This window comes from Aythya ferina, assembly GCF_964211825.1.
Source record: "Aythya ferina genome assembly, chromosome: 2".
Taxonomy (NCBI): domain Eukaryota; kingdom Metazoa; phylum Chordata; class Aves; order Anseriformes; family Anatidae; genus Aythya; species Aythya ferina.
Window position 1 is genome coordinate 9423139 of NC_140297.1, and position 15595 is coordinate 9438733.

Here is a 15595-nt window from a genome sequence, read left to right on the forward strand (position 1 = left end):
AAACTCTGGTGGACTACTCCCATGATATCCCACTCAAGAGTATTTATGTGTTTAACATTTTCAGGAGAAAAGCATTTTATCAACACTGGATCTCACAAAATTCATTTCTATCTATTCACTACCTCCCATATTTTACTCTAGAGAATCTTAGGCAAATCATGGTTTTAACATCAACAATACAAAACCCATCATCACCACCTCCAAATTAGAAGATACAGTAAAGATTAACAGCAGCATTTCACAGTGAGCTGAGTGGCTCAGTAGTCAATTGGAGAGCAGTAGATGACGTTTATCACAATTCCAGTATAACACTTTCAAATTCATCTCCCAGATATTCCCATAATTAATGAAATATGGGCTCAGTGGAGAGTGCATTGGACTAAAATTGCCTGAGCTTCTGGGCTCAAAGGGTCAGGATCAGCAGCACAAAGTCAGGCTGGAAGCCAGTCACCAGTGGTGTACCCCTGAAGTTAACAATTATCTTCATTAACAACACAAATAGTGGGAAAGAGTGCATCCTCAGCAAGTCTGCCGATGATACAGAACAGGAAGGAGCAGGGGGCTGTCATTCAGATGGACCTCTGTAGGTGGGCAACCAGGCAGAGAGCACACTGATGACCAACTGGCCCAACAGTAGCTTTGTAGAAAATGCCTTAGAGATCCTGTTAGATACCAAGTTGAACAAGAGCCCTTGCAACAAAGGAAGCCAACAGCATCCTCAGTGTGCACTCATCTGGGGTGCTGCATCCAGCTGTGGGCTCCTTCATACAGGAGGGACACAAACACACTGGAATGAGTCCAGCAAAGGGCTGCAACACAATTAAAAGATTGGAGCATCTTCATGAAGAAGAGGTGATTTTATTAATGCATGTAAACATCTGATGCAAAGGGGGTGACACAGTCTGACTCTTTGCAGGGGTGTCCAGTGAAAGGAAATGAGGCAGTGAGCACAAATGAAAAACAGGAAAACCAACTTAAAACACTAGAAAAAAAAAAAAAAAAAAAACTTTTTCACTGTGACTGTTGTCAAACACAGCTACAGGTTGCCCAAATGGGTTTTATAGCTTCTGTTCTTTGGTGTACTCCAAATCCGACTGGAGACTGCCCTGAGCAGCCTCCTCCAGCAGACTCTGCGTGGAGCAGAGGGGGAACAGCAGACGGTTTCCAGAGGTCCCTTCAAACTTCAGCCATTCTGTGATTTAGAAGGAAAACCTATGACTGACTAAAACTAGGACATCTGTAAGACACATGTGACATCTGCAGGAAGGGATAAGGTTTGGAAAACAACCTGAAGTGATAACTGATCTCCGTTAAGGGTAACTGTTTTATTGGGATTTTCTGAGCCAGACACCTTCTAAACAGCCCGTTTCTGATACATGTCCCTATCGTCATCCTATCAAACATTTGTAGGATGCCATGTTTTTAATTTGTAAAAGCAATAGCTTATCTGTAACTTACTACTAGCAGAGCTAACAGGCTTAACTAGTGTTATATGTACTGCAGCCTGAAAAAACAACTCATAGTTGAAAAAAAGAGGCTCAGTCCCTCACCTTCCCCAAAACACAGGTATTTCCAGTCCTACAGGACTACATATCACCTGAAATCCCAAAAAGAACATCCCCCACTATAAATAAATAAATAAATAAAAATCCTTCTCAGGTTTGCTTTCTTTCTAAAAATTGCTCCATTTGGAAAGCATAGGGAAAGAAGGAGGCATTTACTGCATGTCTGGGGAATTCATTATTGACAGAAACTCCTGCATTTAGTTCCAAATGTGAAATGGTTATCAGTTATCTTCATCTGCCTCCTCCTTAAAAGACTTCCATCACGTACATTTTTCCCCCCTCATTTGAATTTCAAGGAGAAAATGGGGGGTATCTGCTAAGCAACAGACAATAAAACAACATTCCAAAAGATGCACAAAATACAACACCAAAATGCTAAAGAAAACAGACTGCCTCAAGGTGGCTAAACTTGAGCTAACAAAGAGGGGGATTTTTCCTTTAGAATTTGCTGTCAGGAAGCTCCTGTTACCACTGAAGAAACATTAACACATAGCATCAGGAAGAATGTCAGCAGCAGCCCTTATCAGAGATACACACATGCACTCAGAGTGCTTATTATTGTGTGCGTGTGTGTGTATATATATATATATATATATATTTTTTTTTTTTTTTTCCCCTCCAGGGTTGTGTATTTTATTTCAGTAGCTTTCTCTGACTGAAAACAGCACATTCAGTTACCCAACACAAAGCTGAACACCCATTTGTCCAAATTTCAGCCATTGTATCACACATGTATGTACAGAACAGTTTTAAGAGATGCAAATTGTACATACAGAGCATTTTAAAGGATGGGAAGGTGGTGCACATCTGGGCTGATGTTTAAGTTGAAATCCAAAATGTACACATTAGCAGCTGATAGGAACCACATTTACAGAATATTAGATCACAGCACTACAATGTACACGTGACATTATGAGAGGTAAGGACAGCTACAGTGCTGATGATGCACTCACTTTCCTCAGAGTAAAGAGAATTTAGTAGATTTAGTAGACAATATATTAATTTTATAATAATCATAATAATAATGTAATAGCCTTTAATATTGATAGGTTCCCTTTTCTTTTCCTACCCATCCATTTCACTGACTTAAGAACATAGAGGGCCTTCTTCCCCTACCATATTTTTAATCTTAATTTGATAACTCAAATCAAATTTAAATACAACCCCAAAAAATTATTATTTCTTACTCCACCAATTGCATCATAAAACTGTGTAAGACACTTGCAGATTTTAACATACACAAAAGCTTTAAGAAATCTAGTCATTTTATTTGTTTGTTTGTTTGGGGGGTCTTTTTACATGCATTTGTAGTGACCTACAAAAACTATAAAAATGTCCATAAAATAAGTTAATAAAACAAAAATTAAAAACCCCTCAGTCTCTGGCAAACAGATCAGAGCCTCAGCAATTTTTCTTTTCTTATTCGTGGCAGTTTCATTACATTTTACCTCCACCTGGTGGCTGTCTTTAACAACAGCACAAATGCACATCCAGCTGTCAGAAGTAGCTCTGGGTTTAGTTCAACACACATTAGGTAAGGTTATTTATACTGGATCTAGCTATTTAGCTATGGGCCTTCTGCCTAGTTTCAGAAGTTAAAGGAATATACTTTCCATTTTTCTACGTGCCAAAACCAATGCAGCAAACCACAGTATAAAAAAATTAATATTCCAATCAAGTATCACAGACTATATCTGCAACTGATAAATTAACACAAGCATTCCAATGCAATACATTTTTTTTTTCCATCTGATGGGAAACAAAACACAACACAAGCTATAAAGTCTATGCTAGACAATTATGGAGATATGAACATTTTCTGAATTTGAGTGTTTGTGATAGCTCTATCAACTCTCAGAACTTGCACACGTATCTCATGACTTACTTAGTTGGGCCATAATGTAAATAACTTACAAAGTTGGGCCATTACATGGAAATTAGTTTTACACAGCAGTGCAACACTATTCTGCAAAGCTAATGACGGCCACAAGAGGGAGCCCCTTACCACGATAAGGTTTTGAAATAGTTTTTTGTCAAGTTCCAATACCAGGAGCCTGCGGTCAAATCTAAAAATCTATTCAAATTTCTGACAGATTCACAGCAACTGCAGAAAATCTTGTTTTAGTTCAGTCATCTCTATCCCTAATGTAAGCTTTGGTCAAACTTGGAAATGCAACGATGCTGAACTTCCTACCATACTAGCCATTGATACTGGACTGAAAGTATGTTATACTGTACAGGCATGAAATGATTTCTTTATTTTCTCCTCCAAAAGACTATCATTAAATCAAAAGATGACAGTCACAGGAAAACTCAGAAGCCTTTGTATGTCAAAGCTATTTTTCCCAGTAGATTTCCAACTATCTTACATTTTCTCAAGTACTGTAACAACTCTTAACAGAGTATTTCAGAGTTGCTTATTACAGATTTTTCACTCTGCAATGCTGTAGTTTCTCCCAAGTCGACTCAGACACAGAAGTAAGGATTATTTTCCATTAAATAGATTTTTACCATGTTTTGGAGTGAAGAATGTGCCTGAACAGCTAAATCTCTGAAAAATTAGAACTTCTCCCCACATCCCCCATGTAGGAGGCATACCAAATCAGTGTTACCCCCACAGCATGTGTGACATAGATGATAGATGATAAATTAATCTGACTAGAAAGAGCCTCTTCAAATCATGGAGCCTGATCTCCTGCTTAAAACCAGCTAACCTGCAGGTGCAGTCAGGCTGCTCTGGGCTTCAGACAGTTAAGGTTTAAAAAGCTTCCAAGGATTTTCTCTCTGAACAACTTTTTCCAGCATTTAACCATGCTCATCGTGAGGAATTTTTGCTTTATGTCCTGCAAACACTGCTTCTTGCCTCACACTGCATGCACCTGAGAAGAAACTGTCTATATTTTCTCATCACACCCAGTCAGATCCCCCTGAGTTTGCTCTTCTCCAGAACCTCTTTGCACCCTGGGATATAGCCCACTGACTGGTTTGCTCCCTTTTATTGTCTAACTGTCCTTACCTACAATAGCCAGGGTCTCTTTTCCCCCATATTTCACAGCTTGGGGCACAGACCTGTGAAGTCTTAGAGCAGACTTTGCCAGCACAGCCTGAGGTAAAGACCATCTCGAGTACCTCAGCCTTCTTCAGGTTAACAGCAGCAGAGTGCTTTCCTGGATTTTGCTCTATGTGAGCCCCTCACCGGATTCAACTCCATCCGTACCTCCTGATTTCCCACTTCAGGAATCAGGCTTCCCTAATTTCACCCCAGAATATTAAGCCATTTCTACGCACCTCCTAAGCAGTTCATCCCTACTTCTACTGGCCATGAACCTCCTCTTTTTTTCCAAAACTCAGGAGTTTCCCATTAAGCCATGCCAGCCTCCCCAGCCTCCTACCACACCACTCCTGCTCATTGTCTTGCACACTGAGGTAGACTGTTAGAGGGCTTTAAAGAGTGCATCCCTGAAAATAAGCATCTTTCCTGGGTTCCTCTGGCTTCAGGGCATTCTCCAATGATATCCTACACATGCAGCTCCTCAACATAACAGTCTTAAAATATGTCTTCGTTCTCCTATTTTTCTTCCTTGCATCTTAAACTACTCAGTCACCACAATCAGGGTTGCCATAGACAAGCATACCTATAAGCAGCTCCTCCTTATTTGTTAATTTAAGAAACCTTTTACTGTCCAGATAACATAGAAAATACTCAACTAGTTTCAGAAATATGATCATCGATATGCTTTATTTCCTGGCTTTACCTACCTGCATTTAACCTGTTGTAAATTTCTTTAGTCTTATTAAAGGAAAACTGCAAATTAGGGTCTAGAAATTCCTGAGTTAGCTGTCTTGTTAGCAAAAACTACTGACGAACATCCTGTTTTCAGAGTTATTTCCCCTCAGCCACACAGAGTGGGAAAAAAAACTTTCAAATATTAGTACCCATTACACATGTTCACATACTCTGAAGCATGATAACCAGTCTTGAAAAGCATACAAAACTCACTCTGCCGGGCATCAAGGCATCATTCCTGCAAGCATATTTGCAGAAGTTACACTTGTCTTGAACTATTTCAAGGAAAACATCATGTATTTCTGTTGCGACTTTATTATGTTCAAAACATGTTCTACAATTTTCCATGCTTACAGAAAGTTGGGATTAGATAGTTAAATTCAACCTAACTGCTCATAGATAGCAAGTTTCTTGAAACAAATTTTGTATTTAAAGAACAAATTTATCATTGTAAGCAAACAGGCTTATGAATCTTGCATTTACACATAAGAAAGGAGTTTCAACAGTGCATTTTCAAGTTAGTTAGCTTCTGGTAGCTCTTATTCTACATCAATTCTCAAAACAATGAATTTGGTTCAATTCCAAGTCTTCATATTTCTTTAATAAATAACAGAACAGTAAAGACAGATTTTAAGAATGCATCATCACCCAGCAGCAAAAAGCAACTAACCAATAACATATCAACAACTCATTCAGCATTTTAAAGGAAAATGGGGTTATTAGTTTAAAAATAAGAACAGATCTGTAAATGTATAATGACATCAATTTTAATTACATTATGCTGAGTACTAACCATGAATTAGTGAGCCATTTAGCCACTGAATATAGTAGTTTTGTGGAAAAGAAAGCAGGATCTCATTGCTGATTATTGAGAAAGGTAGAAGCAGGACTGCACCAGCTGAAACTGCTAGAGTGAAGGTGCTCAAGAACAGCCTGAAATTTAAAGAAATGTACCACTGTTACCAACAACAACATGCTCTGAACAGGGTTAAATAAAGTAGTTAGCCTACCTATTAAAACATTGTCTGAAGGTAGCCCTGTGATTTCCATAGTATTTCACATTAAAAAAGAAAATTCAAATCACAAGTAGCTTACAGAATCCAGTAAAAATAACTGCTTTTTAATAACTACCACAATTACAGTCTTTAGAATTGTGTACATTCAATGTTATAAGATTATTGGAATTTATGCAGTATCTTTTGATGATTCATATTTTACTTTTCATTACCCCCATACACACTTAGAAATATTTTTCAATTTCTAAATTCTTACTACATTTTTTTAAAAAAAGCAGACCAGCTTTTTAATGCCTATAAAGTGGGTATAATTACGCAAATATTTTAACACCAAACTGAAAAAAACTATTGCTTTTCTTTCACCGAGTACATATTGAATATCTCACAGCTTCAGGTTTTTGATAACTGAAGTTAGTACTGAGAAATCATCAGAATTATGTAAAATGTTTATGTCTATTCTCTTTAGATCACATACAATTTATACAAAATGCCATCTTGTGGCATAAAAAAAGAACTGTGTTCTTCAAAAAGCAAAGTTGAAAACATTCTCACAGAATTAATCCAATGCAAGAACAAAATAAGAAATAATTTTCAAAACTGTATAACAAGAAAAATAAACTTAGAGATTGCTCCTATGACAGAAGCATCAACAAGCTGCTCACAGAAATCTTACTTTTCTATAACAGTCTCTACAAATCTAATTTTCATTCACACAATAAAGAAAATCAGTATGACTAATGTCCTTTCAGAAAAAGATACGATATGCTTTTGTTGTTGGTTTCTGAGATATTTTTCTTTTACTTAAAGATGTTTAAGTAGTCTAAGCCAAAATTGCAAAACCTAACACGCTGTCTTTTAAGGTGCTATGGGAGTTTGGCTTGGTTTTCTCCCCCACCCACCTCTTTTAAGTCCTGACAATTATGCTTTGCAAAGAAACATCTATCTGTAGATGTTTGACAGTTACTGCTGTTTGAAAAATAACATGCCCACTTCAGGGACAAGAAAGCTTAGGCTGAAAAAACAGGAAGCAATTTATAACACTTTCAGTGAAAGGATATTATTCTGAAGTGCTAATCTTGTCTTGACTTACACCATGGTCTATTTACAATTGGTATTTGTTGTATTTTAAAGCTAAGCTAGAAAATAGATTCAGGGGGTAACAGTTAACCAGACAAGTTTTACTCTTTGAATGTTGAAAAATTCAAAGCCAGGCTAAGACCACAGCTGCTATGAGAATCATTCAATCTAGAAGAGCCTTAATTTGCTGCAGTCTGAAAACCAGATGAGAACCTCCTCTCTACTACAGAGATGAGAGCTTCATTAAAGCATGTATTTTTTTCTCTCTTGACCTGAGGTAGACCTTGTGGCAAATGAGTATTTTTAAATCCATAAAAAGTATCAGACACTAGTGGGCAAAGCATGTAAGATTTATATCTTTGTGCATCTTTCAAGCTTGCCACAAATGCACGACTAAAAGTGATCAGCTTGCAATGTACTCGGCACTTTCCCAGGGTACAAGACAAAGCAATAAAACATGCAGTGAGCTCTCCTTCCAACAGTATGCCAGTACCACCACAGAAGAGCTGAGAGTGTTGCAGGAAGTAGCAAGTCCACATGTTTTAGCAAATCACAAAACTGAGAGGGCAGCAACAGCTCACAGATGTTCTGTAAATCTTCAGGGATATTTAAATAGGAAAGATTAATATCTAGTTTTATAAAGGAACAGGAAGAGGACAGAGTCTCTGGCAGACCGGCAGGTCTGGCAAGTGTTTGACTTCTATTCACTATTCTTTTTTAAGCCCTGTTCAGATGATCAAATGCAGATGTCTACTTTATGGTGAGCTAAGTTGCTCTCCAGGATCCACTGACTCCCTTGACAAGACTGCCACTGACTGCTGTGGTGGGACTTACTTCACCTAACACCTGCATTTAGACACCTTACCTTAGGTGCCAGTCTGGATTCTACCCATAGCATCATGTCCTCAGGACTTTCTGACCAACTTAGTGACTACCAGGATAAAGCCACAGGTGGAAGAATCCCTAGCCCAAACTGCCTTCTCTCAACATGTCTTTCACAATCCAAGTTTTTTCCTCTGCCCTCTGACGGCACGTTCAATTTGCCATCACATTTTACAGGGATTGTTGTCTAGTTTGAAAGCACACAAGATTCCTGTCATAACAACATATTCAGGAAAGAAAGTTCTTAAAGAGCTATACATACGATATTCTGTTAACTATGGCATCTTCATCCTCTTGCTCATCTGAAAAAAATTAAAAAAACAAAAGTATAGAAGGTTATATTCAGTAGGTAGTCTTATATCCTCAGGCTAAACATACATATATAGGAACACCATTAAAATTTAGGATTACTAAACCAAATACATATATTACCATCAGTATTTTAAAAGAGGTGCCTTATACAAATGATTATTTTTTTTTTTACTAGTCTTAAGCTCTTTTCATTCAAGTTAACTACGAAGTTATTTCACTTTATTTCAAGCAGTTTTAATCCGCGTATTTAAAATATCTTCCAAAGGGCTCCATGGCAAGCAAGCTTTCAGACTTCCTACTACAGCTGCTGCTACAAACTGTCACCCCGGACATCTGAAGCTTCAGAGAGCAGACACGCTACAGTAAAGTCTTCAAGTCCATATTACCTACTACTGTAAATCCCTAAATAGTTTGTTTGTTTTTTTTTATTATTTATTTTCAGTATTAATATTGGGGATGGGGTGTTTTCATAGGGTTTTGTTATTTAAAACAAAAAGAAACACACAAGAAAACCACACACACAAAGAAAGCATACCCAGAACAGGAATGACCACTCATTTCACTCAGTTACTTCTTACTCAATCTCCACTGCTCCTGGCTTTGTTTTTTGTTTGCTTTTTGTTTTGAGTGGGAGGTAGGGGAAGAGAAGATCTGTTGTTGTATATCCCAACAATTTTAAATCTTTTCAACATTTAGCTCAGAGATCAAATCAAGAGTATGTTCTTCATCTATTCTTTATTCACTTCTCTATACGTGTCTAGGTGTTATTCCTACATTTGAAATCATTTTAGAGTCAGCTTTCTTTAATCTTTCAAGTCTACCAGCTTTTCCATAAGGTAACTCAAAATCTATTTTTCAACCCAAGAATAAATAAACCAGGTGTTTCAAGTTTTTAAGAAGTATGCATACACTCAAAATAAACACATAGCCATTAACATAATGTACTTCCACAGAATAATTGCCAAAGAATGTGGGGTTATTGCTTTCCATTTCTTTGAGTGGAATCTGATGGTGTTTTGATGGGAATCTCATGGTGTTTTCAGAGACCAAGTACAAGTCTCTCACGAATTTCCTTGGCGAGAGAGCTTGTTGTGGAAACAACATTTTTCTTCCCCTGAAAGGATTCCAGAAGTGCTAACTCTCCAAACTAATCTCATCAGGAAGATCCTAACTAAATGCTCAAAAAACTTTCAGAAAGTCATGACAGCTGCAGAGCATTTCCTCTCACTAGCTGTTGAGAGCAACTGCCAAAAAGGTAAGAAGTATTCACATCCAGGGGTTTGCCAAACCCATTCTCCCTTCCCATTCTTCCACACCTCCATATAGCAGCAGCTTCGCAGAATCCAGAATACCTACTAAGATCACAAGGTAGTGTCTGTTTTATTCATTATGTTGAAAGAGGCACACTTCTTTAATTAGAAAATGCACTAAATTTCTTGAAGATTTTTACTTGTTACACACAAGTCCATTTGTGAAAGTAGTGCTATCCTAACATAGGTCATTAAAGCTCAATAAGCAGTTTCTAAATTCAAAGTGCCAAGGTCTTGATGCATGCAAATGCTTTTCTGGAATGATTGACTGCACATCAAAGTCTCGGATAAGCTGTCAAGAGTGAAGGATTCTGCCATTTTATACAGATTTTTATGGCATTTGCCTTTAGAATAGATACAGAAGAAAATGACAGGTGTCCTTATATATATTAGTTTCAGACAGACAATGTTTCTAAAGTAGGAAAAAAAAAAAAAGGATCAAATATCCCAAGGACCAGGCTTCAGTTGGAAAGGTCATAAAGAACACATTAAGGAAGAACAATAAAACAACTGTACCTAAACAAAGCAGAATTATTAGACAAAAATCCACTACTTCCGTTCAGTACAACTGGCAACCTTTTCACTTTACCAGCTAAAGCTTTGAACTTGATTTTGATGTTAAAGTACAGCCTGAAGACACTTACTCTAAAGAAGTTGACATGAAAGGAGAACAAGATCTAAAGGCAAGAGAGGCAGAAGTGCCTACTTGAAATTCTCCCCTCTTCAGTCTCAGAACAGCTGAAATATAGGCTGACATGGAGCCACAATGGAACAGACTGTGGCCATCCACACCACCTCCCTCTGTCACAGAGCGCCAGCTACAGCTCCCACTGATCTTCTGAGATGTTTCAGTGTGCTTCATCCATGGTGTAATTAGAAGGCACGCTGAAGAGTCTAAGAAGTGCTGGAGCTGGCACAACAGAGGGGATGGAGAACTTGCGGCTTGGGAACAAAGGGAGCAGATAGAGGGGAAGACAGCAGCACATACAACCAGATCAGCTCAGGCTGCTACAGCCTGAGAAACACGTTTGGCCAGAGATCTGGACAGGTTCTTCTGCTTCTCTTGTGGTGGCAGAAAGCAAAAGAACCACCTACTCACTTGAAGAAACAAAGTGAATTTTGAATATATTAAAAACTCTCTGCTTACCTGCTTTTCGTTTGTATCTTGTGATTATGAAGTAGGAAACTATGTAGAGGACAGCAAATAGGAGAAAACAAATCTGGAAAAAAAAAGTTGCATTAATTAAGTTGTGAAGAAATGCCTGGATTATAATAAAAATGAACAGAAAACACAGTATCAACAACTTAAAGGTTAATTCACATCAATACAAGTGTCCTGTATATAAATGTCAGTGCTGGTTTTACAGTTCATACATCATTAATAGAAAGTTAAACCAGTAAGAACAGCTCAAAGCAACAAATATTAGAGCCATAACACAGCTAACAAGTTCTACTCCAAAATGAAGAAAAAGTCAGTGTTTTATGTTTGTTATGTGCTGTTTTTTTCCAAGGTTGAACATACTCAAGTCATAAGATTTATCACTCCTTGCCACAAGCGATGTAGGGGTAATGGTACAATGGGTTCCTGAAGATCTCTTTTGGAATAAGCTACCAACGTACGTGAAGAAAGTAGCTAGGATTCCTATTTCCATCATGTTTGAGCTCAGCAAATTCTAGGCAACAATACAGACCAGTGAGACTACACACAGTGGATGTCTGAGTGTGAGCTAGTCAAACACAGTTTCCTCTGTAGTCGGAGAAGCCAAGGGCACAATTCCCCTCCTCACAAGGCAGGCAGCTTATTTAGGTCACAAGTACCTCGAGCCCAGGGTGTCTTGCATGAAATTGTTTCTAAGCTTTGGCACTCGAACTTCAATACAGTAAGACAAGGCCTGAACAGCCACAAATACAAAGGAAAGGAATCAAATGACAATACAGTTTTAACCTTTCAAGTCATTTGAGGTAACAACAAAATAAAAATTAAGTTGCTCTTGAAGGAAATACCAGAGGGTCAGTACTGCTTCCTTAACCCAGTTTACTGACGCCTATTAAAAACATGAGTCAGGAGTAAAAACAGCAAGGCACGCCACCCCAAGAGGCTGCAGCCCTTCATCTTCAGTAGGACTTGAAAAATAACAATGAAGTGCTGTACTCCCACAGTGTATTTTGTTCTTTTTATTGGCTTGCAGCAAACAGATCACCTACATACACAAGCTGAGAAGCTACGTGAAGTATCCCAAATTATTAAGATCCTTTTCTATTACGATCCTTTTGTTTTGTGCACAACACTGGTAGCCACCAAGCAGGTCTCCTGACACAGCAGTTGACCAACTCAATCAGGTAAAACTGTTTTAGCAGTTTTTATTATTAAAGGGAGTTTGTCCTATTGCCTGCATAGGTGTTTTAATTGGATCTGCAGTTCACAATATTAGCCCCCCTGTGTGTTTTGCTACAATCTGCGCGTTAATTTCCATTGTGATCTGAAGCTGCAAAACAGTTTAACTCACGCCTGGGAAAGCAATTTCCTTAATCAGTCATTTAAAGATTTGCTGCCTTTAACAACTTACTGTCTCGGAAAATCAGGAGCAGAACAACTGCCCTAAGAGAAGAAAAGAAGTCAAAGCAAGGGTAACGATGATAGTCCTTAAAATCCTACATCTCAAATGTACAACCAAATTACATCTAAATAGGCAGAATGATGGGGAGAATGGGAAGAGAAAAGGATGTATCACGTAATTAGCAAAGACTTTTTGAAGAGTACTAAATGAAATAACTCTCGCACCTGATTTTTATTATGTAGTCAGACACATTAGATGAGAAATAAACACAGCACCTGGGGGCCTGCAATTGCCCCACAGACTTTCCCCAGTGGTGTCACTGTGCCATGGGGCTGAAAGGGGCAACTGAGCTCATTGTCTGAGCAGGCAGCACACAGTGGTGATGTCCAAAATACAAATGCTAGAAATTGGATGTCGTAACTAGGGCTCTGTATTCAAATATTCAACCTGAATAGAGTTCACCATTCTAAATTGCTTTCTTTGCAAGGTTGCTTCAAAGAAGAAAGGTTTTTGATAGAGAAACTGGATTTAATTTTAAAAAGCTGGGATGTTTTTAAACCATAAAGAACAAAAAAAAGTTCAGAACCACCTTGGGCTTTCAGAGCTTGCCCTGTTAGCAACAGATAATAGTGCCAGTGCAGAAAAAGAGTCATTCTCTGAGTTTCCAGTTTCCCTGAAAACTAGACCAAGCCTACAGATAGAGGCATCTAATTTTAGGCACCCACCTTTGAAAATTAGGTGTGACCCAGACGGGGTCAGTAAAATTCTTTTAAAAAAAAATCTGCAAGACCCAAATAACGCTGCTTCTGTCTAAAACACAGTTAAACTCTCTTTTTCTTGTTTTATTTAAAAAAAAAAAAAAAAAAAGAAAAAGAAAAGGGTGACCGCTGTCTTGTATGCATCTTCAAATAGATGTCCTCTATTCCATCTGTCATACCAAGGTTACAGTGAAAGCGTGGGTCTGTACTTACACAGTACCACCAAGATAAGTGAGGTATTTGCAGAGTACAGCAGGAGAAAGCTGCCCAGTAACGTGAACTGTCAAATGCCGTATTTCTAGTTTTAGGTGACAGCTACTTTGCAAGTCAGCAGTAACGTGTAACCATATATCTTGGTGTAATTATCATCTGACTTCTGTCGGAATTGAGAACGATTGTATCATTGCAAATATTGAATAAAAAGTATGTATCTTCACTAGTAAACACTTTTAATGAATAAAGAAGTAAATTCTAATCAGTGAAAGCTTTAGGAATTTAACAAGAAAAGAGTATTCAGAAGTTAAAATTTTTTCACAGTAATCGAAACAAATCACTAAGCAAACTCAAATGTGCCTTTGGTCTTGGTTTATACTCAGTGCAAGCTGTGATCCCAAAGTGTGAGTATCCATGTGTCCTGAATAGCCTTCTAAAGGGAGCAGCAAAAGCCAGCATCCTAACTATTTTTAGTTAAGCTGTGGAAAAGGAATGTGTTGCCCATGAAAGCCAGAGAATAGACTCCACTGTCCTGTCACACTGCAATCCTGGGCTCTTACTCCTCACGCTGCTCTTTGTTTTGTGATATTTTTGTACTGCAATGAAAACACGGCCCTTGTTTGTACTTGTTCTCGTCTCAGTTCATGTTTCTTAATTATGATGACTGGGCTTGTATGCAGCACTCCAGGTACAGTCAGTCCTGTGGCTGTATGTAACAGCACTAAGCCATCCCTTCGTTACTTAACGTACTTTAACCTGTTCACCCAAGAGTCACATTAGTTTCCCTCCGATCACCAAACCCACCCATGCTGTCCTCCCCAGTTGCTTCCACTTGAGCAGTTCAAGAGATGGCAGAAACCTGTTTTCAGGATTAAGGTGAATAAACATGTTTCTTTTTTCCTCCTTTTAGAAACCACACCTTAATTTTACACTACCTTTATATCAGGGTGAGCCAGTCCTTTCTGTAGCGATCCAGCCATCTATTGCATGACCTAGACCTCCCAAAGAATCAGTAGCATGCTAACAGCCACATCTTTTACGTCATTTTCATCATAGTTGAGCAAGACGGCTGTTAATACTGATACCTGAGGGAACCAAATAGCAGATTTGTCCAAGCACCTATCATCATGTACCCTACAACCAGCTTCTAATTCACTTGACAGCTCTACCCCAGTTTATATAATACCTTTCTACGTGTTATCTGGATATTATAGCCCTCGGCATATGCAAAAGTTTAACAATAATCAGGTGTCTTCAAAAAACATATCCTAGCAACTCTTTTTTATCTTTAAAAAGGCTCAGAATAGGATTATCCACATATAAAGAAGTTTTTAGTGTCCTAAACCAACTGTTAACTTTTATTTCTAATCAAAGGTATTAAAAAGCATCCAGGTAGTCATAGTACAATAAGACACTATTCTAAAAAGACAAATACATTGGTATCTCCAGTGAAGGAAGAACCTATATCCTTTAAAAAACATCTAAAAACCAGAACCACTATGCGTGACAGTGGTATGTATATGCTAATAATGGAATATTCTGTTAAATCCTAATCATACTGCAAGCCTTGTTTCCAACCAAAAAGCACTGTTTTATGCCATCATTCATCCCTACAATACGATCTGACAACAGGCAAGGATGCTGCAGACACAACAAATCTGGTCCAAGTTACATTCCTCGTAACCCCAAGTTTTCCACAATTGCTTTTCCACTGGAGCACAGATTAAGCTCTTCCAGACTTGAGGGGAAAGTGAAGACACTGCAGAAAGTGTACACAGCTGTGATTAATCAGGACTTCTGACACTCCCTCATATTGCATTGAATAAGAAAACTTTAAGGGTTATTTCCTTAAATTCATTTTAACTTTAGAGAAGGGCAAAGCAATCATAGGTCTGTTGCTATAGTCAGACTGCTCCTAAAAACCTGCTTCAAACTGATGCTCTTACATTACAGGGGAACTACCCTGAGTCCTTGTTTGGCCAGCTGCATCAAAATATAAAGGAAAAAAAAAAAAAAGAGGAGTGTGAGAATTTATGGTTAGAAACAGTTATGCAAATCATTTCTTTTTTTATTAGTATTATTTTCAAACACCACCCAGCAGCTGAAAACAAAGCCTG

The 15595-nt window shown here is 38.1% G+C and overlaps 1 protein-coding gene across 3 annotated transcripts in view; it reads right to left on the minus strand.

Moving 5' to 3' along the window:
• LMBR1 (limb development membrane protein 1) overlaps positions 1-15595 on the minus strand; it is a 65718-nt gene that overhangs the window by 39878 nt on the left and 10245 nt on the right. Inside the window, exons 2-4 of one of the 3 annotated variants that reach the window (XM_084507485.1) lie at positions 11097-11169; positions 8590-8629; positions 6146-6285 (exon numbers count right to left, since the gene is read on the minus strand). In XM_084507485.1, coding sequence (XP_084363611.1) covers positions 6146-6285; positions 8590-8629; positions 11097-11169 — 253 coding nt within the window. Of the gene's footprint in view, positions 1-6145; positions 6309-8589; positions 8630-11085; positions 11170-15595 lie in introns of those variants that run through there. The other 2 variants (XM_084507486.1, XM_084507487.1) reach the window with 2 other exon arrangements.